Source organism: Megalops cyprinoides, chromosome 5 (genome assembly GCF_013368585.1).
Source record: "Megalops cyprinoides isolate fMegCyp1 chromosome 5, fMegCyp1.pri, whole genome shotgun sequence".
Classification (NCBI taxonomy): Eukaryota; Metazoa; Chordata; class Actinopteri; order Elopiformes; family Megalopidae; genus Megalops; species Megalops cyprinoides.
Window position 1 is genome coordinate 17,314,532 of NC_050587.1, and position 26,873 is coordinate 17,341,404.

General features: G+C 38.7%; 1 protein-coding gene across 2 annotated transcripts in view; it reads right to left on the reverse strand.

Moving 5' to 3' along the window:
* The window catches only part of fer (fer (fps/fes related) tyrosine kinase), an 82,260-nt gene that overhangs the window by 11,416 nt on the left and 43,971 nt on the right, over nt 1-26,873 (reverse strand). For both annotated transcript variants that reach the window (XM_036528609.1, XM_036528608.1), the window contains 6 exons: nt 26,534-26,737; nt 25,931-26,053; nt 16,479-16,535; nt 15,946-16,061; nt 12,931-13,025; nt 11,368-11,491 (listed from right to left, as the gene is read on the reverse strand). In XM_036528609.1, coding sequence (XP_036384502.1) covers nt 11,368-11,491; nt 12,931-13,025; nt 15,946-16,061; nt 16,479-16,535; nt 25,931-26,053; nt 26,534-26,737 — 719 coding nt within the window. The remainder of the gene's footprint in view (nt 1-11,367; nt 11,492-12,930; nt 13,026-15,945; nt 16,062-16,478; nt 16,536-25,930; nt 26,054-26,533; nt 26,738-26,873) is intronic.

Here is a 26,873-nt window from a genome sequence, read left to right on the forward strand (position 1 = left end):
CTCGGAAGAAACTCATTTCCTGATTTAACACTGAAGCCATGCACACACACTTGCGCACATTTTGGATGCGTGGTTTTCAGATTTAAACTGGTCTTGACATTATCATGACATTTATTTGCATTATACATATATTATTTCAAGGGGGTGTTCAAAAACGATATTATAAACCATATATATTCAATTTCCATGGTTTTGAAGAACACATTTATTGTGAGTTAGTAGGCTCCCTGACAATGTTCCATTTGGAGGTCACAGTAGCTCAAATGGCCAGTATTAACCTGGATGGGAGCCTTTTCCAGTGAAGCCAACAGTATATGGTAAAATATATGACTGAGCTTCCTCTAATCTTGTATTCAGTATGGTTTAATCTTCCTGGCACTGACGTACATAACAGAATATATTTTCCCACCAAAGCCTAAAATTGCATTCACCTCCGTTGACCTTTATTTAAAATATGATTGAAATGGAAGCCTTATCGTTCTGCAGACTCAGGGAGTCCACTCAGAAGAAAAGGCAGGGCTCCTTAGTGGTGTGTGATGTGCAAAATAGCATTAAGAGAGGGCAGTATATCATTTGTCTTCATTGACCAAATAAAAGGCCTAAGAATAGTTCAATTGAATCAAGGAGAATACCAGCGCATTTAAGGATTATAAGAATTGCCCTGTAGCTAATATCTTCAAGAAGCTCCAGTTAATGGTTGCAAAGGCCCATGCATAATAATGCAAGACCTCCTAACCTTTATCTAAGAGAGTACGTGGAATTGGATTAGGCATTTGCAGAAGGTCTGGAATACATTCACCTTTTGAAAGTACATATCTCCCTAAGAAAATCAAACAATGCTCTAATTATACAAACACCCTTCACCTTAAAAAGTGTGAATTAGAAGAGATCCTATGATGTTTAATAATAATAAAAGAACTTTCATGAATTCATTTTAAAACAAACATCCTCAAAAAGACATGGCATAAAGGTCCCTTATTGTAGTAACACCATTCAATGACATCTTTCATAAAGACAACTGGCAATATGAATTTATGAATGTCACATGTGCAATTTTTTTTGTGAAAATGAAAACTGGTTTGATTTATTTAAAATATCGATCACCAACTTTCACTGAAGTGGTAACGTACCTTATTGAAGAAAAAAAAAAACTCCACAGCAGGGCAACTTCTGGTACATTCACACAACATAAAACACCTCTTTGAAATATACCTCAGTCATATTCAAACTACTCTTCAAAACTGGTCTTGTGATTGAATTTACGCCTTCAAGTGTTGTTAAGCTTCTGATCCACATGACTAGAACTGAAAGGTATTTAATTTATTACAGCAGAGGGACTTTTAAACATTCTGAATTTACATATCCAAATCCTGCAGATGTTGGAGTAAATCTAAGGAAATAAAATCACTTTGAGGAAAACTTTGTTAACTCTCTTTAGAAACACGGTCTTATTTGTGCTTTAATCCAGAGGCAAAGATCAAGCTTTTCTGTTTCAGACATGCAAAACTACAATGGCTTCTGGATTAAATCATAACCCACTGATCTGAAACGTCAAATCGCAGCTTTGTATTTGTGTCTGTACTTTCATCACATAAAATTGTAACAGACTCAACACGTAGACGGATGTCTGTAAGAGTATGTCAAAAAGGTAGAAGCCTTTAAAGAAACAAACATTAAGTTTTCTCTTTTATATCTCATCATTTCAAACCTGCATTAAAGTAAGTGTTCCTCCACATTTAGAATCTATACTCTATATTTATAGACATAAATATCAGGTACGTAGATGACTTTTTTTTTTGTTGTTCTGCTCCGCACTATTAATGTTGCAAGTGAAGAAGGGCACTGGAGTTTCCTTTCATGAGTTGTTTTATTGTGTGAGATGGGAGACATATTTCAAGTGTGCAACCCCATTAAACCTAATGGCATGCCTAATTCTACTCTCAACTATACTCCATTTCTCACAAGGCCGAGAGAGAGAAAGAGAGAGAGCGAGCGAGCGAGACAGAGAGAGAGGCACGTTTGCCTTACAAATGAGGGGTTTTTACAGTGTCACCTCATCTCCCTCTAAAATATTCTGACCTTCTGTAGGAACAGTGTTCCTAATTTGTTCAGAAACCGGAGAGACGAGGGAGCCAAGACATGGGATGAAAACTGGACCTCTGGCCGTGCTGAGGTGTGTCTGTCGCCGAGGGTCTGAGGCTTTAAATTAGACCCGTCTGCAGACTCCCGTGACGGAGATACCTGGAGTGGCTGCGTTAACCCCTGAGGTCACAGGGCTTGGTGTGAAGTCCACTGCGTCTCAGACCAAGATGTCAAAGCCTTCATCTGGCCACTTCCATAGCCTCTGCATGCTCATGGTACTTGCATACATTTATGGGCAGGTAAGAGGAGCATTTCTGCTGGCCCATAACAGGGAATGCAGCGCAGATAGTGCGTACATGATGCAGCATAAATAACGATGCACCATGGAAGCAGGAATACTGCCACGTGGCATTCCTTAGTGAGTGGATACCCAACTACATGAAAAGCACTGAACAGGAGCGAGCGCTTTGAAATTTAGAAAATCTTCTAAAAATATGAAACTGATGTAATACAGAGAAATCAGGCATTTTAAGTAGGGTACCTGTGTGTTTAGTAGCAAGATTGTGGACAACTTCTGCGGTCATCTATAAAGATATTCCAAGAAAGCACTGCAGATATGGATATTTGTCCATGGAGAACTGTAAAAGGACAAGCAATAAGGAACTAAAGAGATTACTATCAGATAAAATAAAAGTAACCAAATGATTCATTAAAAGGCCCTGTGACCATGCTGTTTGACCATGCAATACAAGGATCAAAGCAGTTCTTGGGGACAGTGAGGAAAACTTTCATTTTGTCAAGATGGGAAATTGGAAAACCAATCAGAAGAATTGCAAACCTTGACCTTTAACATTGTGACCTGAGGAAAAGACCTGCCAGCACAGTGCATCTGTGTTGTTTCTTCAAAACCCACAAAACTGATGGAAAAACATATTAAGAACTGTCTGTCGCCTTGAGCTTTGGCCTGACAATAAACAGGATTCTGAGTATTCTGAGTATTACAGATAACCTCGTGTCAAGGTCGATCAAACCCCAAGCAGAGTTGGATGAGTTAGAGACATTAACCCCTCCCCCCCTCCACTCCTGCTGCTCTTTCTATATCGACTGTTGACAGCATTAACCCTTTCCATGTTTACATTTATTTACATATAAAAACTGCATGCACACATACATCACTGTCATTTATTTGTTAAGTCAAACTGTGACAGAGTTTAGTTACGAGCATGAACAAATCTAGAGGTCCCAGTGCAATGCTCCTGCTGCCTGTGAATTTGTTGCCATAATGTTTAAAGTATAAAACTATTTTACCATACCCCTTGGTGCTTTGGGGGGAAAAAAACAGCAACAATAAAAAAAAAAAACGCATAAAACCCTCATGGCAGGAGAGAAAATTGCTCAGTCACGAGCAGGCAAGGCTGGCAATGATGGGGCAGTTGGACAGACCAGATGACAGAGCCTGCAGTAATGACTTGTCAAGATTAGGGTCTAAGTAATGTGCAGCGGGCCACCATCATCTTCATCTCTTCCCTTCCTGACACAGGTGGCTGTTAACAGCCTGCGGCTCATTCTGCTCGTACATAGGAACTGCACCTCAATCAATGCCAAAGTGTCTAAAGGTGGGGATATACATGTGCAATCATGCTAGGAAAGAATATGTCCTGGCTTTTGAGAGCATAAAAGGATCATCTTATTAAAAGTATTATTTTTATATTGTAGAGAATTTTCACTGGATGGTTTGTCACTTTGCCATAGATTCTTTTGTCAGAGAGGTAAACACACACAAAAAAAGTATTCTGGGGGAACCTATCAAAGATATAAATGGTGGGCTCCAGGGTAGCTCAGTAGTTAAGGGGCTTGCCTTGAATGCAAGCTGAGCTCTACAGGCTAGGTTTGACCTCAGCCATCACATCACCTGACAATGACCATGAGCCCACGGCAGCCGAACAAATTGCCTTTGTTCTTCCTGGGGTACAGGTGGGTATGTCGGCAGGGGTCGTCTCACTGCTCTCAAGCACGCTGTGATTTGTTTGGCCCCTGCAAGTTGCTTGAGTGACGTCAGTGGAGAGGCAGCTATACTCCAATGAGCACCCACCCTGCTGTAGTGTGCTGTGATGCTGAGAGAGCTTCAGTGGAATAAAGCTGTTGGATGCAGGTGAGTGTACAAAAAGGACTGCATTCACCTGGACTCAGCACTCCTGTAGAGTTTATCATGCTGAGAAGTGTCTAGTATAAGACTGCCAATTCCAAAGCTTGGTTGCATGAAAAAAATATGTTTGATGTTCATAAAGTAGATAATTAACTATAAACTAGAGACTGTATTTTAGAATACACACAAAGCACACAAAATAGTATCTGTGTACATATTTGATATTGAGAGGTGGGTTTGGATTGTGTTTTACAGATTATTATGGACTATTTTCCATATGCATACATGATTTCATCTTTTCTGGCACAAGTCCACAGAAACAAAACAAAACAAAAACCCGCACATGCTGCTTAGCTAATTGGTTTGGCATCATGTGTGGAATCGCTTCAGACAAGAGGAGCAGGTCACTTTGTTTCAGTTTTTGTCTGTTAGAAAATCTGTGTAAAGCCTAGAGCAACAACATGATTATTTTTAATGGCAGAAGTTTTCAACTGCAGAGTCGCTGGAGTTGGGACTGATGCGGGTTCTGAAATCAAGACGCTTTGGTACAGTATGCCTCTCCACCTCAGCATGTAGCTGTTTACGAGCCGCCTGGTGCCAGGAAATAAAAGGATCACAGTGGATCAAATAAACGCTTGTGTTCTGGCAATAGCTAAATGAGCTTTACATCCTCTGCTTCCGTCCTCTGTGCTCCCCCCCCTCCGGTCCTTGCATCGGTTGCCATTGTGTCTTTCTTTGCCCACAGCTGCCCAACAATAGCTGCTTCTTCATTGTTGTAGGTTTGTATTTGTTTTTTTTATTTTAATCAATACTGCACAGACTCACTGACTTGTATAGTTAGGGCTTCAATGAATGTGCTGAGCCACCCAAGTAATATTCAGATCAGAGTATCTGCTCAGCCTTTGTCCAAAACAACAAATCTCTAAAAGAAACAGTTTGCTTAACACAGCCTCTGGAACATTTCACTGTTGAATGGTTTATCTCTGACTGTTGGAAGTCGGTCCTCTAAGCTTAGCTCAAGACTATCGACTTTGAATACAACTGCAGTGGAAGTGTTATATGACTTTCTATATGCTGAATCAGACACAGGTACTTGGTAAAGGTACACAGGTAAAAGCCATTACAGGAGCCTGCAATCATGTGGCATACAAAAACACCTATGCTATTCTGCTGATGTAGGATTTCAGCATGCAAGTACCAACTTTTAACAATAATTGCCTAGTAGCAATCTCCTCGTAATAGTGAAATACAACCTACCTTTTACTGCATTCACTTTGGAAGATACATCATATATATCCCTGAATTTGAGTGTCTCATTGAGTAACCTTCCCATGTGTGAGTGAAGTATAAGAATACTCATGCTATCCTAAACAAAACCACTAAGGCACCTGCATGAAATCCTACAGAATATATTCAGTCTACCGTGCCAGCTGTCCTTAACTGTCATGCCTGGCCAAGTGCTGTTGAATTTAATGCACTTCTTTTAACAGCCGTTATATTGGAGCGCATAAAGCCAAAAAATAAAGCAGTGGAATGAATAAACACATGAGAAACTCAGGAAAAGTGCTGCATAGCCACCCCCCACCCCCCCACCCCCAATGTGTACAAAATGTTTGGTTATAGTAAGAAAAACTACTCTTCAAAAAAATTCTTGCAATTGGTTGATAAGGGAATATATTAGAACTGCAGCAAGTGGTGAAGAGTGATCAGATGATGATGCTGCTTTAAATTATTTACTTTTAATAAAATACACAGCTTTGAATAACTGCAGAAATTACACTTTCTTCCTTCCTTTAGGCTTAGAAATACAACTCTCAGAGCATTATAATGCAAAAAAGACAGCAGCATCACTTTCCTCTCACAGTGTTTTGCATAGACCTAAATCCAGACTGAAGTCAAGGTAGGATCATTTTTTTTGTACTGGGTCACAGCCAAAGATTCAGTCTGTGTGACAGGTGCTTACTTCTAACCAAACTAAGTAGACATCCATATGGGCACAAATACCTCTGGCAGTGGCATGAACCTCGTCCTAGGAATTTTGATTATTTTACAACGTCAAAACAAGAAGTTTTATTCCACACCTTTGGTACCCTGAGTCACCCCCATAAATCTAGGCCAGGTGCACAACCCTGGAGATTTACTCAATAATCAAAAATGAACTATTTCAATTCAAAGCAGGAAGTTGGTCTAACTACTGACCATATCTGCTTGGTAAATCTGTGGTTCTCTCTGTCTGATTATGACACACCTACAACCCAAATGAAAGAACTTCTGTAGCCTTGTTGTTACAACCTCTGCCCTGAGACCAGAAGGGTGTGGGCTCAACACCCCGCAGAGTTGAATCAGACTTTAAAAACTGTGTCCACTGCCTCTCTGTTTGGGACTAAATTTACAGAGAGATCGACTAGCAAGGGGATTTACTTCATCTGTCAATTCATGCTGCAGATGTCTGGATAATCCCTTACCTTATGACCTGCTCAGCATGGAACAGGCTTACTTACAACTTAGTGTACCAGTGTAAGATGTTAGGGCATGGAACAGACGTGGTAAACCTGCAGCCAAAGGCCCTCATGTGTGGCCCCTGGAGTGAGCATAAAGGAAAAAATGCATCCATCATGAACTGGATTGATGTCATGCTTACAAATGTTACTGTTGTGTCCTGATAAAATGCTATCATGGACAAATACAGGGGCGTTCCTGAGCAAGAAATATTCAGCTCACCTATTACTCTCTCAGTATCTCAACAGATGCATAAAAGCTGTAAAACTGCAATGTATATGTAAAATAAAACTGATTACTCATAGAAATGACGATGATCTATGATAATATGTGGATGAATAATGAAAACATTAGCCAGTTGTCAAAGTAATAAATTAATTGGGTATTCAAGTTTCACAAACCTTTTTCCCTTTTTTTAAATGGTGGCCCTTTGACGATGACACTGATTAAGTCTGGCTCCTATTCTTTGTCTGGTTGGTTACACCAGCATAGAACTATCACAGAATTAGCAAAATGTATACAAGGTAAAAGGAGGACAGAGCAAATCTATAACAATAAATACATCGTAACACATCAGACTGCCTGTGACCAGCATCGCAGTTAACAGATTAAAGGGAGACACCCGTGTGATAGGATTCCCAATACCGCAGACCTGATCTGCACATTAGCAGTGGCCGCACATGGGTAAAGTCTGATCTTCAAGCGTTTTCAATCGAAATCCTCTTACCAATGTGTGGGAGCGGGCTTCCACATGATCGTGCAATGGTGACTGATGGGAAGACTATGGTGTGAGGGGGACGTGAGAGAAAATGGACACGCTGCTTTGGCATGGTCTCAAGCTGCCTTCTGAGAGGCGTTACCAGAGGACCCCCACACTCTCACAGCATCACTTCAACGTGAAACAAAAGGTGGTCATGGCAAATTGAGTGGGAAATCCTGTGATAATCAGCAGGAGATTTAACAGTGCGTTAGATCCTTTCTGGGTTTCAAATTACGCAAGGCCAAATTATAGCACCGGACGGTTATTTTGATTAATGGTTTAACGCCACGACCGTCAAGGCAGTCGATTTCACCATTTTCATTTTAGGTCCCCGCGTGCACAAGATTACACAACCTTTTATGTGCAAGGAAGGTCTTTTGTACAGTGGTGAATTCTTACAACACGTGATTGCAGTTGGGGGTAATCCGTACTTTACCTGCATCCTTGGTGGTGCTATACACAATTCATCAATTGTGCAAAGCATCATTTACAGCTCCATATGCCACATGATTCAGTGCTTTGAACACACAAGGGCAACAAAACAATACAATTGGTTTATATCTGACAAGTATCACCATTAAGTATAAAATATCCTATGAGACACAATGAATCTAAAACATCAACTCTGGATATGCCTGCTAATGTGCAAACATTTCATAAGGACAGATAGCATACATTAATCAACAATTCAAGACACTGATTTACTATCAAAATTAGAGCACCTTTACAATTGCCACTTGTGTGCGTCCTTGAAAAATGTGCTAGAGAGATTTTAAAAGGCAGAACTACCATTCATTGATGTACTCATTCATTTCTGTAGCAAATAGAAGTTTTCTGCAGTTACATGTGCATGGTTTTTCCTTCTTCACATGTACTATGCTTTATAATGCATGAAAAATGCCTTCATATAGTAAATGGTTTTTTAATAGCAACACGCATCACAGCCAGTAACTGACAGCAGCTATTGTGATCATAAGCAGTTTCTTTTAGTCGGGAAAACTTTCCTATGAAGTGCAAATTTCAAGTGTTAGGAATCACAGAGAAAATTACATGCACAGATAAATAGGATGCTATAGACAGACAACACATTTCAATAATGCATTTAAAAAAATACAAAAGTTAAAACAGAAAAACAGAACTAATGTACTGTTAAATCTCTTGCTGCTTATCACAGGATTTTCCTACTCAGTTCTAGTGACCACCCATTTTTTCCCCGTTAACCGAAAAGCGCAATCTGCTCACGACGAAGAAAACAGTCGGTTACATCTGTGGTAACAGAATGCTCAATTACCCTGTCACTTTCAATTACGTGTCATTCTAAATAATCATTTTGGTCAAGCAACAAAGTTGAATACTTACTGTGGTTAAAATCCAAACAGTGCATATTCAGAAAATGACTTTGCTTGACAGAAATGAAAGAAGGCAGGTGGAAATCCATAGAGGAGAGATTCATTACACTCATTTGTAAATCAATAAATAAATAAAGAGCCCCGTCAAAGCGCTCAGTTTTGTGAAGGCGCACACAATAAAGACTTTGCTTCAGGACTGGTTTTCAACCTGATCGCAAGTTCAGTTTGGGAGAATGAGTTCTTATGGGGATGAAAAAAACGCTCTTGAAACTCCTATTGCACTGCGTGCTGGGAATAAAACTGCTTTTAAGTGCGATGTGAAGCCAACCGATCAAATCGGTTAGGAAAACTGTGGAACCTTTACACCAATCATACAATGGAGGAAAACAATGGAGGGAAATGCAGTGGTTCTTTCTCCAAATATTAATATTATACAACTTGCTTGTCATGCTTATTTCTGGCCATGGGCACTAATCAGGCTCCCTGCAAAGCAATCGCTGTCATGCAATGCCACAGAATACCTTGAAGAATAATGCGTTATAACAATAGTGGGAAAAATGGGTACTAGCAATTTTTCTAATTATTTGATACCATACCCTTTGATTCATTCTTCCCTTACTAACTGAGGAGAGCCAACATTTTACAGATTATTTAAAAAAGCATGCAACTATGTTTATTCTCATTTTGCATTTGCAGAGGCAACCCAAACAAACCGTGCATTATAATCATTAAAAGGAGGAGCAAATTAGTCCACAGTAACTGTGCAGTGAGTGCCTTCTAAAGAGGGAAACTAATTAGACGTTTACAGCCAAAGGATCATGCTCTGCTTTTCAAACTTGGCACAATCAGTCCCATCAATAAACATGTCTTCTGAGCACTGTGTATTGGGGTATATGTTGAACACGAGGTTCTTTCTAAGTTTAAATACATTCAGGCATTGTGTTTTATTAAATGATGGAAAGCTGGATTGCAGCTATTTGATATGAGATAAATCATATGTTACGGCAGTGATATAGGAGGGAGGATACTGATAAATCTAGCTGGTGCATTGGTAACAAATAAATAAGAAAAAACATTAATCTGAATTTGAGTATTTCAGTTGTTGAGATAAATTTCAAAATAGCAGATGGACAAACCTATCTGAGAAAACAACCTACCAAGTCCTCAGTTATGACAGCCCAACACAAGTGGAACATCTACAGGTATCCCTCATACGGTGAGTCACTGCAAGACTTAAAGTTACTCAGTTTAAATAAATTGCCCTACTGCAGCGTAACAAAAAAACACATTCACAGCGTTGCTTAGTTATTTTGGAGGTGGTGCACACTGTAGCTAGCAAGCAGATTTAACATGATACGTTTTGTGACAGATCCAACTATATACCTGGAAAAACAACGGACATCTCATCTATGCCGTTTGCTCCACTTAGCACTGTTGGAGTGCTCTTACTGTTCCCTGTCTAAAATGATAAAATAATAATAATAAAAAACATGCTTATGTTTTGCTCAGACAACATAACTATTAAGGGGAAACAGCCACAAATGACCTGCTTCTTCACAAATTGGAAATTGCATTTTCCATAACCGTGCTAAGTTGTTTTGAGGTTTTTCACATTGTTTTTCTATGCTAGTGGTGTCCAGTTAGACCACATTGGACCTCACTGTTTGGTTTCACAAATTTTAAACTCTAATACAACACTGTACAAGTTTTGTATTAGAAAACACACACACACACACATGTATGACAGTACCTTTTATAGTCTACATTGAACTATGATTGTCACTACCTCAATAGTGATAGTTGCTACTGCTACTGTTGATTATGATTATGGAATAAACAGCAACAGCATTAAGTCACTATATGGTACTTGGCAAAGTCTCCCCTTTTTGGATATCTAGGCATGTAAACTGTTCAACATTAATATTAATGATTATACTTCTGATAACAGGTGTCAATACATATGAAATACATAACGTTCTGACTACTTCAGTGATCACATTAGTGACTGGTATAGTTTTACAAGACATACATTCAGTCACTACTAGGTACAGCAAATCTTGTTTAAAAAGGCCTTCACCTTTCACATATGCTTGTAAAAGCTGCAATCGCGCACATCATTATACACAACATAATCAGGTGTTACTGCTCATTTTCATTTATTTGTTCAATTATTTTTTCAGAATGCACTTAATGCTCTTTACTGTTGCACTGCAAGTTCTTAATGGTAATGAGATTCCTCTTAGGCAGCTGTGAGTTATACCCTCACCAGTGGGGGCCAGTAGAAAAACGATGGGGGGTTTTAGGCAGTGTAATGTTAACTAATAAAACAATCAATCTTCAAAAACAAGAAATGCAACTCAGTAAACAGCAACCATTCTCACCAACAATCAGCAGGAATGTTTTATTTAGATCCACGTCTACCTGAAAACCCATTCCCTGCATGTCAAGTGAGTGGTTTGAGTGTTACAGAGCACAGATGCAAAATGACTGTTAATTGTTAAATGCTGTTACTTTATGTTAAATCCTCTTACCTGTGGATGCAGTTCTTTAGCTCGAGGTATGCCATTCCTGCAGCAGCATCTAAAGCAAATTTAACCAGCTGTTTAGTTTTCAGGTCTTCCTTTTTCTTCCTTAAGAAAGACAAGAAGTCCCCTCCTAGAAGGAAAGAAAAGTGCACATGCACATGAATGCCCAATCTAATGAGGACCTTCACTTCCTACAAGAAAACTGAATTAAATGTATACAAGCTTTGGTATCTGTTTCAATGTAGCTAACAGCAAACTCAGGAGAAATAACTTCAAAGACAAATCTCAACAATTTGTTTAGCCGGCTTTGAGTGGAAAAAAGCACTATGACATTTACAACCCATACACAAAACCGACAATTATACTTGAAAAGCAAAACTAATAAAATCTCTTGGGTTACACATTCCAAAACTGAAAATTAAATTTGTGCATCTTGCGTCTGTGGGCACAACGGCACCTGACAGACAGCATCTAGCCTCGCGGGACCAGACTCATTATGTGGACTAGGTGAGCTAATTCAATTCGATATGCCTGCCTTGGCCAACGTGTTTGTGTCTGATAGACTGTGCGAGATGATGATGATTTCCATGTTAAAAGAGTGCTTCTTTCGGCAGTCTTTCCTTTGTCAGCCCATAAAAGCGGGTGAGGTTGATGACAGCAAGAGGCCCTTCTGCTCAGTTTACCCATTTCATAGAGAGCTACCGTAAGGAAGACTAGACACAGACACAACATAGACAGCTGCTGTCTGTGAGAGGAATGAGATCACTGCTTCCATTTTGGAAAAAAACAAGTACCATTTTTTATTTATTGTCCTAAATTAAATTCCAAGCAAAACAGCATTACACACTAAAACACAATTACATATCAAAAGCAAACATTCAATGCCGGCAGATGGTTTTTCCTGCCCTGTGCTTGACATTCTGTGTGCTAAATGATTCAAGAACAAGCCAGGCTAGAGACAAATGATGGCCGGGAAATACAAATTAAATCTTCAGTGTGGAGATATCCTTGAGATGTCCTTACTTCTTTACTGTTAGTTCTGTAAACCAGTTTGAGAACTTTTTAATTTTTCTAAATTATTGTTAGGATGGATTAGATGTATGTTTTTCTTTGGTGTGCAACACACATTTAACTCTTTCCTCTCAGGTTATTAAAACCACATCTCGCTGTGCTAGTCGATTCTTCCATGTACCACTGCTTTACTGATAAAAACTTTATACAATCCGGAATGTCAGCTTGACAGCCTAGTATTTTCCCTTTTACATATATTACTATTACATCCATCAGCCATATGCCTATGCAACAGAACCTACTGATATGCCAGACACAATTTGATCCAGTGCTTTTTCATTTATTAATAACTGTCATTGCAAACCTCAGCCTAATAAAACTGATATTGCAAAAAGAGCTAAGAGTCCCACCTGTTTTGGGAGACTGAGCAAGGAGAGAGAGATATAGAGATAGACAGAGAGAGCAAGAGAGAGATGAGAGAAAGAGGGAGGGAGGGGGTACATGTGAGAGGCAGAGAATAAGAGAGAGAAAGAAAATATGCAGTAAGAATTTACTTACCCGGCACAAGCTCCATCACGATGTATATAGGCTGTCTTTGTGTGCAGACACCTATCAACTTCACAATATTTGGGTGATCATATTGTTTAAGGATTCTGTGAAGAGATTTCATATGAATACATGTATTAATTCATATTAATACAGCCTTCATAATAGGAAGTCATACATAATATAATGGACTATGATGGTCAATTCCATTTTGAAAAGAATATCCCTACAGGAAACAAATTCAAGGCAGATTTATTTTGCAAATGTACAAATCCAGTAACATTTTACTTTGCTGTTCAATTGCAAAACAGATGGAACAGAATATGAATAGGTCCCATAGTGTTATCATGAGGAAAAGCTTGTGTGACCTCCATCTCTCAGAATACAGCTAAATTTAACTCCACTTGCTAAACATTTGCTGAACACATCCCTGTCTGTGGAAATAAAGACTTAATCTATTGGAGGAACCACAGATATTCAGCTTAAATGAAGCCCTTGCTTTTCAAAACAGGAAGTTCATGGGGTCAATTAATATGCTCTTAGCAGAGAACAGGGGCTCTTTAGAGGGCAGTCTAATCTTACATGGAACAAGTTATCAGCAAAAAGCCTGGCTTGCTTTAGAAAACATAAGCAAGATGTTTTGGGGATATTTTGCAAAAAAGGTTTTATCTTGTTTGTATTACTGTTATAGAAAATAGAAGCATATGATCCTATTTCCAAGTTAACACGAGGTTTTGCCTTGTTTGCACAAAAGTACAATAGACTGTATATTAGTACACAAATAAATGTAATACATTAATCTCAAATTCAGAACAATCAAAAACAATAGAACCACACCCTTAACAGCTAGCCTCAGAAGGAATTTAGAGAAGAGTTTTTATCACTCTTGTAACGGTCTTCATTTGCAAAGAATCCCTTAAGAACTTAAACTTTGTTAAAGTTAGTTTTCTGTTTTCTTCATATGAGAGTTTTACAAACTTGACATCACAGCATAAATAATTCTCACAGTAAATGCAGCTTCACAGTAAATACATCGCTTCTCTTAACCCCCAAAACTTGAGGAAAATGCAAGTTTTGCGAGCAATATGTGAGCACAGTACTTTAAATTCAGCAAAGTAAATACCTGCAATATATTTAACAAATATAAATAACAAATGACAACATCAAACAAATCATAAATTAGTGGGTACCAAATTTCTTTTCTTGATCCTGATACAGAAGATTTAGTAGGGCTACCTCCTGAGCTATCCTGTCCTCAACTTGGCACAAATGTAGAATTTCCCATTACAGAGGGTATTACTGAAAGGTTGGGGGGCCTGAAACCAAAAGTCATCATGGGTCGAATGAGGTGCTACACATGATGGTAGAAATAAAATTGGGGTTATTTTTCAAGTCAAGGTCAGTACTTCTGTTTCAGTTGATGTTTGCCAGGTCACAACTCAAAGGGGATTTTTCAAAGAATAAATGATTATGATTTCTCAACTGACCATGTCCAAAAACCTCTCTCTCTCTCAATCACACACACACACACACACACACACACACACACACACACACAAAAACACACAAACACACACAAACACACACACGCTCCCAACAATATATGAATATTTATTCACTAATATGGTGTTGGGCTGCACTTTGCCTTCAGAACAGCTTCAACCCTTCTTGGAGTGCTGTTATACAAGTTTTGAACTGTTGGGATATTGGACTGTTCTTCAAATGCAAACCTTCCATTTCTTTGAGAGGTGAAGGAGGTAGAACTCTGCTCCACAAACAAGTCCACTGATATTCAGATCTGGTGACTGGGGAGGCCATGGAAGGTGTTCAGGTTCATCCTGGTGTTTATGAAACCACTCCTGAATGTATATTCAAGCAGTGTATATGTTGGGGTTACCATCTTGGAATAAGGGAATTTCCTGAGGAAATACTGTTTGCACCATAGGTTGCACCTGGTTACCTTTAATGGCTTCTACCACACAGCGTTATAATTGGACCCATTGACTCCCATGGCCCATTCCATAACAGATCCATTTCTGTGACTGATGCAACTGCAATTCAGGTGCCAACTGACCTCTTTCAAAATCTGTTAGAATTGTAATGCTTCTTTAGAAACTCACATATTAAAATACGACATATTAGTATTGACGTTAATATGTAAAAGAGACTCCTAATATGAAAACTACACTCCATTTTAATTGATTTATTTATTTCAAAATACTAGTCCTTTTTCACTTGATGTTTTTTTTGGGTTGCTACCAACCCTGTACAGACATGGGGAGGGCACAGAAAGACCCCTATAGAGTACTGTCGCACGTACAGTGGATCATAGTGGATCATTATAACACGCCATCTTACCAATCTGCTGCATATAATTCCCTGTTTCTAGAAAATGTAAAGCTATTTTATTTGCAGTAATCCCAAATTTAAGGTCACTGATTCCAATATCTACACATCTAAACTGGGTTACATGGTGTCGGGGTGGTTTGATACATCCTTCGGTAAACAACATAGCCAAAGTTCTCATGACTCATTTCTGTGGATTTCCTTTTGCTGTGGAAGTGCTTATAAACCTAGCGCTGTTTTCCCTCCACAGAGCCAGAGTCAGCAGCTGTTCAGCTGCTGCTGTGAAATAAAGTTTACACCTTTTATCCTGCCATGAATACCATTTGCTAAGGGGGTTCATTTCTGCAGCACTTCCAGGGGCGTATTGACAACGAGCCCCATGCCAAATGTATTAAAACAGCTGCTACAAACAAGTCGCTCATTCAAAACAGCATCAGTGACAACGCCGGTGACAGCCCAGACACAGATGACGAAGAGTTGCTGGAGTTAGAGCTGCGTGTCCAATCATCCATTTATGGATCTGAATCTGTTCGCTTCCAGACACGGTTCCACCGGTTATCAGAAACATCCATCATTTTTGGGAGTCGGCAGTCACCTGCTATTTTTATGTAACCCATTCCCCCTGGCGTGGGTCTGGTATACCCATACAAAATTAAGCAGTGAATATAAAAAGAAACCCACCTGGCTTCTGAAAGGAACTTGATCTTCAGCTCTTGTGGAAGGTCTTCTTTACAGGTTTTCACTGCCACTGGAGTTTTGTCTCGAAGAGTTCCCTTGACAACTTCCCCGAAATTACCCTTGAAGCAATTGCAAAATAACAATAGTGAAGGTCCTTGCTTAAGTTCAAAGACGTCTATAATTTAAGCATAATGTTACTGGCACAGTTTAGATTTGTTAAAATAATAGAACAATTGCACGCAAATTCATGCAGAATAAAGAACTGACCAAACCCATAAAAACAAAAAGTAAAAAATGTAAAAGCAATGATAGCTAGATATTTACACATTGGGTCTTTTACGTTAAAATCTTTGGAAAAACATCAATAGAAAAAAATTTACAGACCTGAAACACTGTTGCATTTATGCTTTAATGCTGCATTTATGGTGCTTCACTTCACACTGCAAACTAACTTGCTTTTAAAAATGCTTTTAACATTTGCTTTTAAACAACTTTGATTTTCTTATTCAATCTCATTATACTTTGGCAGTACTTACTTTGCCCAGTAAATCTCCAAGTATAACATCCTCATGATTGAGAATCCATTTCTTATCCTGGGAAAAAAAACAAGAAACAAAATTACATTCAGAAAACAACTGCATTTTAGTTCAGATAACTGACATACTGGGGGGGGACTGCTCTGACAGGAAGCAGTAACCAGTTTGGAACCAAATAGTGTGCAAAGCTGCTTAGTTTGGAAGGATCTGAAGACCAACTATTCCCATGATTCATTTGCCAGTGGCCACAATCAAATCACACCACAGGAAATGTCCCATATGGTTCTTTCAACCAATTTCCTGTATAACACTGTGCATGAGACCTAGACGTAGCCTGAAATAGAAGGCACAACTTGCTCAGCTGGTCACATGCTTAATGAATTGGAGAGCTTAATGAAGTCAGATTGCTAGGGAAGCACGCGGTGTGTTTTTCCAGAAACTATAGAAAAGGACCTCACGTTTCTGATGAATGTGCTTGGCATAATCCATATGGGGTTAGACAAAACAAGATCCTGTCTTTCAAACAGCACAGCGGCTTTCACTCTTAAGAGTCCTGATGAGGATGCGAACAGGCTTTGATGCCATCATTTAAATATATCCTGGTACCTCCATGAACTAGAAACATAAGGGTTCCAGGTGGCCCCATTTTAAGTGTGGACAATTACTATGACCCATCCCCAGTGCTGGAATTCAACTAGTACCACTTAAAATGCAGTACAAATCTCTGTCATACAACTTACACTTATCACTACATCCGCATGACTGTCCTTGGAGAGTGACATACACGCCATCCTCTAGGTCATTTTATAATACTGCTACACTGATTTGCAATTGTACGCTGATTGATTTAATCTAATGATTAGTGCTAGCACAGGGGAGGTTGTTATATTAACTGTAGCAGAAATCAACATAAGAGGTGCATAGTGTAATGGTTAAAGTGCTGGGTAGGACACCGTGCAAAGAACTTTACCTTGATTCCTCAATAAAAACAAGAGCTGAATAAATATAATGCACAATGTGTATGACGAAAAATTGTTAACATTGTATGTTTTATTGGATAAATGCACCTGCTACATAAATAAACAATAAAACACTGTCATGTCATTTCATTTCACTTGATATCATTTCTGGAGTACATAATTCATCTTCTCTTCAAGCTTCCTGTGTATGTTGGTTTTTGTTCCAATAAAATTAGTAATTCCCAGAGTGAAATGAGATGCTAATTGACCACTAGTTTCAATTGACCGGCTATAATTACCTATCATCCAAGGCCATGTTATGTTACAAAAACTTGTATGCACACAGGAAAATGAAATCAATATTTATTTTATGGATTTTGTCATTAAATGCAGTTCTCAGACAATTCATTTTCTGAAATACACCCCATAATGCCTTGTAATGTGACAATTCTTTAATGACAAAAGTAATCACACACTAAAATGCATGTTTCCAATCACTTTATCTGATTTAGATTGTTTAGCTGGCAAACTTGTTTTCAGCAGAGACACAAGCAATTTAGTTAAGAATACTGCTGTGAAACATGAAAAATATAAATATAAATATAAGGAAAAAAAATAATATCACCTTTCATTGACAAATATGACAATTTCCATGGTACAATACAGCAATTAAATATGTAACTATCCATTTTTTGTTATGAATAACTGTGCTAAATGCACTTTGAAATCCACACGCACCAGGGTACTGCATAATTTCCCTCTGTATTTCAACATAATTGGCATTTTATGTTTAAATTCTCACTCAATTGTAACCTGTAATGCACCGTAGGTGGTCTGCACACAAATAAATCCTTGAAACTGGCATCTTGTGCTCCATTTTAGGTGATATCCACTTATCCAATCCAATTCCTTGTGGAAGGATAGCTGACAACTAATCTAAAGACATCTCCTTGCCTGGCACTTTGAAAGAGGCAGGGAACTATTTATAGCACTGAAGCAAATTATTATGTGGAAAGCTTCTGCTGAAAAACCTCTGCTACTCAATCAGAGACCATCAACAATTTATGAATGGTGCCATATTTACAAACCTTTCACGTAATGAATGTGTGTAAAGCAGGAGTACTCAGTTGTAATTATTCACAAATGTACATTTCCGTATTTCTGACAAAATTCAAAATATACTTAATGCACTTAAAGACAAGTCCCTCAGCTTGCATTCCAACACAAGGCTTTGAGATCAGGCACTTTCTTCTGTGAAAAAAGGCTCTGTCAATACTAGTGGTAACCATTTAAAATTAAAAGTTGGGTTCAAATAAAACGTCAAAAAGCATAGGGTGGTGATAAAAATGAACTGTTCTAAGTTCTTGCTGTTTCACTGCCCTGCAAATGTGGTGTTTTATGTGAATATCTGAAATATTTTGGCGGTCGTGAATGTATCCGTTTAGTAAGATCTTGCTAGTCTAATATACATATGATCAATATTTTAAAGGACAGAATTCCTCCCATCCACGGATGCACGCACACACAAGGGTGAGTGTGTCAAATGCGAAATTATTTCAATTAAAACGGTGTGTTTTATTTGCCTGTATGTTGCTGGCCTTTCAGATGAAAATTACCTTAATTGAATGAGCAAATCAAGGGCACGCTTTTTTTTTTTAAATCAAATAATGCTTTCGTGTGATCAAGTATGCATGCCTGGGGTACACAGGGTTCATTTACTCGCATCATTCAGCCATCTAACATTCCCTCCTCTGCAATTTCAATTTGTCTCAACACTCAGTGTTACCGGGCCTAATCCTTGCCTTACCATTTTACTTTCTGGCCTGAATAATAACATAGGGAGAAGCCCCAGAGGAAGGTGGAATGCAAAAGAAGGAAAAGGAAACAAACACCACCAACTGCTCCCTCACAGAATCCAGATTTTAATTAAAGAAAAATGAGTCTGAACCAAATACATGACAGTTTAATGACAGGCGAAGGAATGAAGGCAGATAGCAGACTGGTCACTGAAACCGTTTCATGCAAAAGCCACCTTTATCATCCGAGTCTTGAAATTAACCTTCCCTTCTACATATCATTGTTCCTGATAATTAATAATAATCATAAGTGATTCAACAGAATGAAAACGTAAGACCAGATGTCAGCCATCAGGGGGAAAATATTACATAATTCCATGTGTGTTCCAACATATTAAAATATTTCCTTTTTAAAATAATGACACAGTAAATGCAGGAGAAGCTTCATGTTTACAGTGCACAGCTCATCACGGGCTGTAATTATCCATGTGCTCAGCCAAACAGTAATCACATACACAAACCATCTGCAAATTAAAAATGTGCCCTTCAAGTGTGAAACAAATAGTAGCATCAGCAAGCAGGGGTCTAACGGGATGATCATTTGTGGACCAAGGTTTAATCATTCACATCGGCATTCAAATACAACAGATGTCAACCAAGAAATTCACAAACACTAATCAGTTTTAAACTGTCACCTTCTGACCCAGCTCAACCCTCTCAAGAACTTCTTACTTTCTCTGTGCTTCCATATTGGCTTAGATTGTTAGGCTATATTATTACACTGAAGCTGAAACGAGCATGTTCAGATACAAGATAAGCAATCTTCTAAACTTGATGTGAGATATATGCAAGTTGGGATGCTCAGCAGGTCCACAACATACTGCAGAATGCAGTGAGATTGTTTGTAATAGTCACAACCTGGGCTCATTTTACGTATTGTACATGGTAAATTGAGTCGCTTTATGGGACTGGAAATGACTGTTGGTTTGGAAACTGCATCCTGACAGTCTGAGCCTGTGCAGCTGTAGTAATATCTGAGCTACTGGTGGTTGCAAGTTGTAAGAAAACCCATTGCTAAACCTTTTGCATATGGATAATTTTTTCCACAATATTTCCACAATTGTTTCCTTTTGCAGAGTACGAATACATAAATATTACACACAAGCACCACATACACATAAAATGTAAAGGCATATGCATGCATACATTTGTTGCACATATTTAAATTTTCCACCTACGCTGACACATGTGCAATGCAATATTCATTTTGATTCTCAAAATGCACTTAAGAGCTCTGAAAATTGGTTCCACTTAGAAATCAACGAAAAAAGATTATTCATGCATTGATGAATTGCTGCATCCTTACTAATTTACAGACAGAAAACTTGCAGATGAGACCAAAGTCCTAATGTACCACAAAATGTCTTCGTATGCAGCCCTCTGGTTCGCATTACTCATTTTTCTGCATCTAGCAGTTTTACTTTTTGACAGCTTTTTCTGACACACATAAAGACATCATGTAAGGTATACTTACACAGTGCTCCCATAATCCTTCAGCTGTTCTGTCAGAACATTCCCTTGGCTCAGCATTGTTCATACTCAGTATGTGAGACGCTGTCCCTCCACCACTCTCACTCAGAGACTGACAGAATGTTAATCAATAATTTGTTATTCAAATTGAAGCCTCAGGTAATAGTGATTCTTATTCTTTCCACATGGGTATTGCTCAGCCTGTTAGCCTGTGTCATGCATACAAGAGACTTCACTTGAAGGAAGCAATGATGAGCTACACTATGGGCACATTTGCTGATACTCTATACTGCTCAAAAACATTTCACCTCGTCTTCATTTGACTTCAGTTCAATATTTTCTGTTTTTGCTACAGATAGTCGTGGCATTGCATTTGAAAACTGACCCCAAATCCCTGTTTGTAAAGCACTGCACCTTATGATTCTGCTGGTTCCTCGTGCTTATTACCCACACAGTATTAAATATCTGACACTTGTGTTAAATATGGCACATTTTGTAGTGTGCTGCCTCAAATTAAGATATCATCCTGTTTTGCTGTGTTACTGTGCATATAACAACACTAGACTTACCAACATACATTTCAGCCTCCCCCTGTAAAAAAGGAGGCTGAAACTGCAATGAAATCGTAACTGCATTCCAGCTTTTGCATTCTTCCATCATCATTGAATTTCTGAACTCTGCAGATTGCAGATCATTTTAATCCACAGCACAGACTTTTGTCAAGACGCAATGACTAAATAAAATTGTTTTCTTCACATTCCACAGATCATTCTTTCAGGAATTACTACCTATTGTACGAAGCAGGCACAGCATCAATATGACGGTACTTTCAAGGAAATGTGGTATAAAACCTGGAGAATTTTTTTTTCCCCAATAAAAACAAATAATAACCTCTTCACTGTACAATCTGTAAAAGTGACCATGAATCCTTTTATTTATCATGTGAGATAACATGACAAACTGCTATCCTTCCCTAACAACAGAATGATAATAACGGCGAGGTCGAGGAACACAGTGTACTGACACCGGAGCTGTTGTAAGATTTGGCCACAGTCACATGACTCCTCCCAGCCTCTATAGGATGTGATCTAATTTAAATGAAATTCAAATAATATATGGCAGGTTATTTTAGACTTCAACACAGATCCAGCTCCAACGCTTCTGTGAAGCAAGGCGGATTCAGATTCAGCACAATAGAAACTGCGGGGACCGACACCGTATGCCGGAATTGCCTTTTTCATTCTGAGATTTTAATAAAACTTTAGTTTCCACCTGGCAGCTCAGAACAGGAGAAATACCCCTGCTCCCGCCACATAATGTTGTGCAATTCTAATTCATGGCACCTTAAATAAGATATTTATCTTCTCTCCCCTTTCCGATCCGGAGAGAGTATTTTTCATCACAGTGGGGTCTTTGAACATTTCAATAGCCCCAGAATTTCTTCTTGGTTGAGCTAATGAAACTGTGGCCGCACTCCATTCAAGCGCTGACAAAATGGAACCGATAGCACACACAGAGTGAAATCTGCTGGAAAATGACCATTTTAATTAATTTGCCTGGTTGAATCACGTAGAGACTGTGTTTTGCTGCCAAATGGATTGATCTGGTGACAGGATTGTGGGGGGAAAAAAAAGCAATGTTCATCTGGCAAGGATTTCGAGTACCTTTAATAAAGGTGTTGGAAAAAACATTGTATTATACTTTCTAGAAAAAAACATAATTGGTCATTCTGTGTAAACCAAATAGAAACAGTATCCTGGGGTATCAAGCAAGAGAAAAAGCAAACGAGACCTATGTTAAAAAAGAGCTGTTTCTCTCATTGGGGAAAAAAAACACCCTGAACAACAGAACATGAAAAGGAGAATGCTCCCAGACCAGAGGAAATCACTAACCGAAAGGAAACTAACCTCTTTATGCCAGCTCTAAATGAATGACCTACCAGATTCACAAAAAGTACATTTGCTTTCCAAAACACATCGACAGAGCAAATTAAATGTTAAATGAACGTTAAGGGGAGAAGTACTTTAAGGCATGCGTACATTTAGTTAAAAGCATTCTCCCAGCAGCTCTGAAGCAGTGAATGTACATTTGGGGGAAAAAAAAAAAAAAAAGAGTTGTTGCCAACCACTTTGTATCAGATAAAAAATGGCCCCATGACTGTAAGGTGTAGAAACTGATGTCTACAATGACAGTGTCTGAGGGGCCAATCCTTTGCATCATTAAATGGTGATGGCACCCAAATCACATTCCTCATTAAATGAGGGGCCCACCAGCCAAGTGTCACCACTTCACCAGGAAGTGGCCAAATGCTTTTCAGAAAACCATTTAAAAGCACTTAGCCTTTTGAGTTTCTTTAGGTCTAATACAGTGCTAATGGCAATGGCCATTAACAAAGCACTGATAACGACATTAACAATTATAAAACAATTATGTAAAATACCATCAAGTCAAATGAGGATTCGAGTCCTAATCTATGATTAACCTATGAATATTTGTTATAGGACATTTTTATATATAGGACAAGTTTTTTCTCTTTAACCAAAACTTGTTATATATACATACTGCATATGTATGTATGCATGTATGTATGTATATATATATTTAGACATAAACCCTGGATTGATACAGATAGAAGATAGACCGTGTGTGTGTGTGTGTGTGTGTGTGTGTGTGTGAGAGAGAGAGAGACACTGTAATAGTGACAAACTATTACAGTTAGAACCATACAATCTCACACTCTAAAAAGAACGATAGCTGCAAGCAGTAAATGACAAGGACATGACCCAGAAAATGCACGTTATATACTCTGCAACCGAAGATGTCATATGTGTTGGCATTAAATAGCATACAGTTCTACTGTGCTGCCATACTTAGACCTAACTGCCGCTTGAAAAAACTGGACTGAAATTTATGGGAGATGTAATTAAAAAGACTTGTCTTCAGGTATGCCAATTTTACAGGTCTTCCTTTTAAAGGTATTTCCTAACATGTAGTTCTGAGACATTCTGACTAACGCTACAGTAATTATCCTAAAACCATGAGTATATTTTCCTTCAGTAATCTCAAAACTTATGACAAGAGAAATTCCTGGTACCTCTACCTGTATGACAGCTCACGGTGACTAACAAATCTGAGTAAGCTTTACAGCCAGAGACAATATCTTAAACTTGAACAGTTTCTGCGCAAATTCTAGACAGATTTTAATGCTTCTGTCAGATGACATGCAGTTTAAGTGAGGACAGCACTGCTGTACAGTATAGCCCACGTATCTTTGACCAAGGATGATATTAAAAAGCAGAATGCAGATTGCCTGACTTTGAGAGATCTGCCAACTGTAGACTGCAAAACATTTGAATGTGTGACATTATTCATTCCTTTCTTGACAGCTTTTCCTCGGTTAACATGAAAGCTAGAACATCAATTTAAGTCAATTACCCAAAGGCTGATGTCAATGTCAATCAATGCAGTAGGTCTGGTCATAAAAGGTGCTTCACTGCCACAAGGGGTCAGATGGCAAAATATCCACTCTTTTCCTCACCTATATTCAAGCTTGCTTTTATATTTTTACATCTTGACAGGGTAATCAAATGCACACAGAACAAGTAGGATGTACAGTAGGCATGCTGCGTCTGGTCTGGTCAAACTTTTATGTTAGCCTATTACTCATTTCAGTGTCTCTTGCATGTTAACAGGTTACCCAGACTAAATTTGGAAGTCAGCTGTAATACTAAGTTGTGAAAACTTGTGTGGGGCAGCGTAGCATAGTGGTTAAGGAGCAGGACTTGTAACCGAAACCATAACCGTTGCCGGTTCAATTCCAGCCGGGGCACTGCTGTACTCTTGGGCATGGTACTTAACCCACAATTGCCTCAGTAAATATCCAGCTGTATAAATGGATAACAGTGTAAAAAAACTGTACCTGGTGTAAGTCACTCTGGATAAGAGCATCTGCTAAATGCCAATAATGTAATGCAATGAAAAGTCAACTTATCAAGTAAGAAAATGCATCAACCTGCACATTTTCAGTTATTCTGTGGATAATATAGACATTCAATGATATATACTATATAAAAGACACATTGTGACAAAGATTTTTAAATATTTGATACTGTTTTTGGGAACTGAATTTGTTCCCATCAGCTATGCACCAAGAATACAGATTTATCATTTTTGAAAAGATAAAACGGTTACTAGTCTGTCTATCTATCTGCACGTCTACATCCATGAGACGTTTAAAACTGATCAAAGCTAACGATCAAACTTCGTTATGGTATTACATTCACACAACCATGTACTACGCCTAAACATTCAGTGAAACAACCTGCTTTCCCAAAATTCCCCACACATATGTCAAGTTTGTACCAAAACTTGACTGTAATAATGTAATAATGCTTAACGATAACAACAACATAATAATGTTAATGAACTGTGGACATTTAAATAAATGGCAAGTGAATAAACATAAGGCCTGTTTAATATTCATCATAGCTTTAGAGGAAAAAAAGTTTTCGTTGCTCATAAGTTTTGAGAGTTGGGGGAACTTTGCCAGGAACCTGAACTTTGCTGTGTTTGTGTGTGACAATATGATAAGTACCAAGGGCAAATGTGACAGAGAAATGAAGCATTAAAAATGTACTTCAAAGCTGGAATGTCAGCAAGGATAACTGGCAATTACTACTCTACACACATCTGAGATTGGCTAACCTGACTATAATATTTCAAGAGGAAGACAAACACCCAATAGTGTTATGCACCATTGTTCTCCATATTTTCCAGCCATCCGTGCATACGGGTGAACTGCAATCTGTGCTGAAGCAATGCCCCTCAAAGGAAAAAAATAAATAATAACGTGTAATGTAGAATACAGTAAGCTGATGGGGTAACTACAAAATTCAGGGCCAGCTTAAATCGAATTGCATTCCACGTCGACTGTCACAGTAATGAAAGACAAAGCGCTGCTTGAGAGGGTGTAGATAACAGAAAATGGGCTAATTCCAGTACAATTACACATGATACCGAAAGGTTAAGGACAACAGGGAAGATGGCAGTGCGCGTCGAATGGAATGGAACCTGCATTGTGCATAGATGGCTAAATTAATCACAGTTCGGTAGTGGAGGGAGATAGCCCGCAGACATGTCAATTACAGTGAATATGATCGTGCTTTACCTTGACAACCGGGTTTAACAGGACGACCCCCGACTTCTTGGTAATGACTTGCTTTGTAGTGTAATGGTGTTCAATAAGCTGAGGAATGGTTGGGAATCCAGTGCCTTCAAATCGATATTGATTCTGTGGAAATTAAAAAGAAAGGTAGGGGAAGACAGTGGTGAAGAATTTCTAAAGGTAACCCGATTAGAATCCAAGTTTCCATGCATAGCATGCCATCTCACAACTGAAGAACATCCATGTACGACAGCGCATAGCAAGAAATAAACTAAAAATATTTCATGAGGGATTTTTTTTAAAGAGCAATGAAAGCATGATAAAAGCCTTGCTAAATGAGTAGATCCAACTAGAACCAGAAAAAAAAAATCATGCAAGAATCAGGGAATGCTCCTCTCAAGAAGAGTAAGGAAGCATTTATAGCAAAGCCTCAATCGTACTTAAGCTTGGCAGGCTGGCTAGTTATGCAAGCTGCATTAACTAGATTGCTAGCTTAGCTATGCCTATTATCTATATGTGCCATTTTGAGTTGAAGCTCTTCTCTTCACATCTGAGCCTGGTTTTGCAAGTTCAGGTCCTGACTCACCCTACATGAGCAGTACTTACATCTGCAAACTGGATGATAAAGTGCCGTCGTTGTCCATCGGAGAAAACGGACAGGACGTACTCTCCCGGCTTGCCGTGGCTCTCTCGAACCAGGAAGTCACCCTGCTGCTTCAGCAGCTCCTGGGCCTCTATCCTGGGGATGGCTCCATGGTACCACTCCTGCTCTCCAAGGGGCTTTTCACTAGTTGGTATCACATCAAAGAACTGGAAAACAGCACAGTCCGAGACACCGTCTTCAACTTAATGGGAATCAAGAGATAAAAAGTTACAATCAATCAATTACAATCAGCAGCAATTTCAGCAGGGGCCAAATAGGATCTTGCCATTCTTAAAACGCTGA